Consider the following 3,643-nt stretch of genomic DNA (forward strand, 5'->3'; position numbering starts at 1 on the left):
GTCTTGGACCACACAGTTGTCGACCACTGGCTGAAGAGTAATGACCACGAAGCATTCAACATGTCACGTCAGCTAATTAAAGAAGAGGGTCTTCTGTGCGGTGGTAGCAGCGGTGCTAATTGTATTTCAGCTCTCAAATTTGCAAAAGATTTACCAGCTGACAAGCGGGTTGTCGTTATTCTACCCGATGGCATCCGAAATTACATGACCAAGTTCGTTTCTGATCATTGGATGGAGGGAAGAGGATTCATGGTAAAAAAATCCGTAAATTATTCCTAATTTTTCATGAAGTTATGGCGTTTTGAACGTAAAATCTTCATTTTCATTTTTTACCTAAATTTCGACATTATTTTAATTTTTCTACATTTCCGAAGTAGATGAATAGAGATACTTGTATACTATTTTCAAGAACATTTCTTGGCCTTTGAAATGAAACCAATTGTATTGCTAGAGTTATTTAAGGTTTTTCCATTTTTGGCCGTTAAATCAGGATTCAAAATTCACGCTTAGTACTAATTACCGTAGCATTCGATATAATTTTCAAGGGATTATTATTATTATACAATTATAGTTACTCAAAAAACTTTTTCGTCATATTGTTTATCATTTCAAAGCTCTAAACTCTTCTACTCATGAATTATCGCTTTTTTACAAGATAAATAACATTTTTCCTTGAATGGATGTTCTAGGAACCTCCAGCACCAGTGGAAGGCAATAAATGGTGGTGGAATCAGCCAGTGTCCTCCATGCCCATCGTCAACCCCTCACCTTTGCAAGAAGACACAACTTGTCAGGAGGCCCTCCACCTTCTAAAGGCGCAGGGAACCGATTTCATTCCAATAACCAATAATGATGGCCAAATAAAAGGCTTCCTCACTTCAAATACTCTAATGACTGGGCTGATCAGTGGTTCTGCTAAGAAAACCGATCCCGCGAAAGAGCTCATTACCTATTTCTTCACGAAACTCAATATAAATGCAACTCTTGGCAGAGCATCTCGTGTTCTTGAAAGAGAACCCTTCGTCCCAATCATTGACGAGAGTCAAAATTCTAAGCTAGTTGGAATCATCACTCAGAAAATGCTGTTAGAATATATTTCTAAACACAACGAATCTCAGAGTAATGGAAGTAATGGAACCATCTAAACTGCTATTGATGATTTTCTTCGCAAATTTTCTAAAAGAGCATCATCCAGTTTTCTATTGGTAATATATCAAGAATAACGAAAATCTAGGGACCTTTTTCATCAATCATAAAAGCTCCAAACGATATAGTTTTAAATTCCTCAGATTATGGAAATAAGACCTGTACGAGAATGTTGGATTTGGCTCTTTTTACCTTTGATATAGATACATTTTTTTATATCTGTTGAAATGTTTTTCATGCTAATTCAAATCAGAGATTCTGAATTTTGTAAAGCATTTCACGCCATTTTTTATAATGCATTGTTATTTTCTAATGAAATTAATTTTGAATGTTTATAGAGTGGAGGGAGATTTTCAATTAAAGGAAAACATATTATTGTCCTTAAATTTACACCATTTTGTCATAATATATCAAATTGCTGCTCTAAATAATTTACAGTGTGTGTTTACTCATCTATAATCTTGAAGTAATCCCCAATTGTTTGTATTGAGTAATAAAATAGTAAAACGAAATGAATCAATTCAATCAAAATGAAAGTTCTATGAAAATGAGAAAAAAAAAATTTTAATTAAAAATTTGAAAAGAATGCACATCTTGTAATAAAAAATTGATTCTGAATTGGAATCTATAAATTTTGCTTTAGTGTTATGATACCCTTGCAATGCTAGTATTAAATTAAACCCTTTGTACCTCAATATGAAATTTACAACTAGGTAAGGAAGAGATTTCTGCTTTGACAATACTAACAATTCCAAGATTAGCAAGACTTCCTCTCAAAAGGCCACAGGTAAAAGCCAAAAGCTTTGGACACTCCCGTAAATACTGTTTACTGTCTTTAGCTCCAATGTGCACTAATAAACGAAAGGCATTATCCTGAAGCATGTAGGTCCCATGATGATTGGTCTTCAAATTATCGATCTGTTTTTGGTAAAGACTCGACCAAAAATCGGTGCAGATGAATTTGATCATATCCAATTCATCCTTGAATCGAGACCATTCTCGAGTCAATCGTTCGATCACTCGATATCCAACGCCGAAACCCATCCATTCCAGTTTAGATAATTCTTCCTCACCTTCCTGTAGATTTGTGAATAATCATTTGTTGAAAGTATCATCAATTGGATTCTATGAATTACACATTTTAGCGATATATTTTTTTCATAGATGAGATCACAATCATAGCGCTGCGGATGAAAAATTCAATAACAAATACCTCTTCTTTTCTTCGAAGGGCGCTTAGGTTTCATTACGAGCTTTAAGAATTCTATAAATTTATCTTTTTTTATTGAAATTTTCTTAAAAGTTCGATTAGTTTTTCGAAAGAAAGATAGAATTCCAAGTAATGTTAACCGTATGCTGAATTATAAGACTCAGGACAACTACAAAGAATTATTAGAAAACTTGCTTACATATGAATTCTTCATTGTTAAAATTTTATTTTGTATTGTTTTTTCTTATATGAACATCAGCATTCGCATGGTGATATGGACTGAAACAAGCTGGAGACAATTTTTATCTCTCATTAAATTCTGAAGAAAAACTAATAGGAAGTCAGCAAATATCCTATAGAATTTCTATAAAATATCTTTATGCATGCATCTTCACCAAAAATATGAATTTTACATCATGGAATTATTATTATTATTATTAATTCACTGCAGAAAAGATGAATTGCAATTACCTATAAATGATCAGCCATGAAATAACTTACTTTATTACTTGTCGTGGTAGTCATAACATAATTGACAATTTCAGCATGTAAATATTCGAACAAACATTCATCAGCTTCCCCTGAGCCCACGGGATTTGGTTTAGATTCTGCTAATTGCGGCTTCATGATTAATTTCAATGGATTCTTCGTTTTGTCCAGTTTTATATCTATTGTAAAACCCCTGAATAACTCAAACAATCACTGCTAAATGTTTATCAGGAGTTTAACACGTTTTATCACCCATTTTTGGACGTTGACCAATTCTGGGGAATTTCCTAGTGATTTCTGACTGACAGGCCAATGCGCATGCGCAGATGATTGATATTATCAGCTCAAGACTGTCAAGAGTCGTGGATTTGGAGGGCGGACGTCTCTCATCTTGTAGACAGAAAAATTAATACTTTTGCATTTGCTGATCGTCATTCAAACAATTAAACAATGGTAAATATATCCCAATGCTTACCAAATCGTATTGTTTGCTAGTTCCTCGTATGACCTTGAGATTCAAGTCGAAAAACTAAGTGAAGCACTTTTTGGAGCAGATGATAAGGTTTTGACAGTCCTTATTATCACCCATCCGTTTATTGACTTTCTATGAGTTAATTAATAATCGGATGCAACCTTCTATTCATTTTCAATGACCTTTTAGAGGATTTGTTTAGAATGATTGTTTATTTTAGGAGTAATGGTGATTTTTATTCGATTTGATTTGCAGATTCGATTCATTTTGATTCAAAACAGAGCTGGCAAGACCAGATTAGCAAAGTGGTATATGAACTTTGATGA

At 33.5% G+C, this 3,643-nt stretch overlaps 2 protein-coding genes across 2 annotated transcripts in view; one reads left to right on the forward strand and one right to left on the reverse strand.

Moving 5' to 3' along the window:
- Positions 1–1,677, forward strand: part of Cbs (Cystathionine beta-synthase) — a gene marked incomplete in the record, with an annotated part of 8,527 nt that extends 6,850 nt beyond the window's left edge. Inside the window, 2 exon segments of the mRNA XM_011307911.1 lie at positions 1–252; positions 690–1,677. Coding sequence (XP_011306213.1) covers positions 1–252; positions 690–1,145 — 708 coding nt within the window.
- Positions 1,497–2,995, reverse strand: Trs33 (trafficking protein particle complex subunit Trs33). Its single transcript, XM_011307910.1, has 2 exons — positions 2,858–2,995; positions 1,497–2,223 (listed from the first exon to the last, which is right to left on the reverse strand). Exons 1-2 carry the CDS (start codon positions 2,981–2,983, stop codon positions 1,822–1,824), a joined length of 528 nt encoding a protein of 175 aa, XP_011306212.1. The 5' UTR covers positions 2,984–2,995; the 3' UTR covers positions 1,497–1,821.
- Positions 2,996–3,643: the final 648 nt, after the last annotated feature.

Source organism: Fopius arisanus, unplaced genomic scaffold (assembly GCF_000806365.1).
Source record: "Fopius arisanus strain USDA-PBARC FA_bdor unplaced genomic scaffold, ASM80636v1 scaffold00056, whole genome shotgun sequence".
Taxonomy (NCBI): Eukaryota; Metazoa; Arthropoda; class Insecta; order Hymenoptera; family Braconidae; genus Fopius; species Fopius arisanus.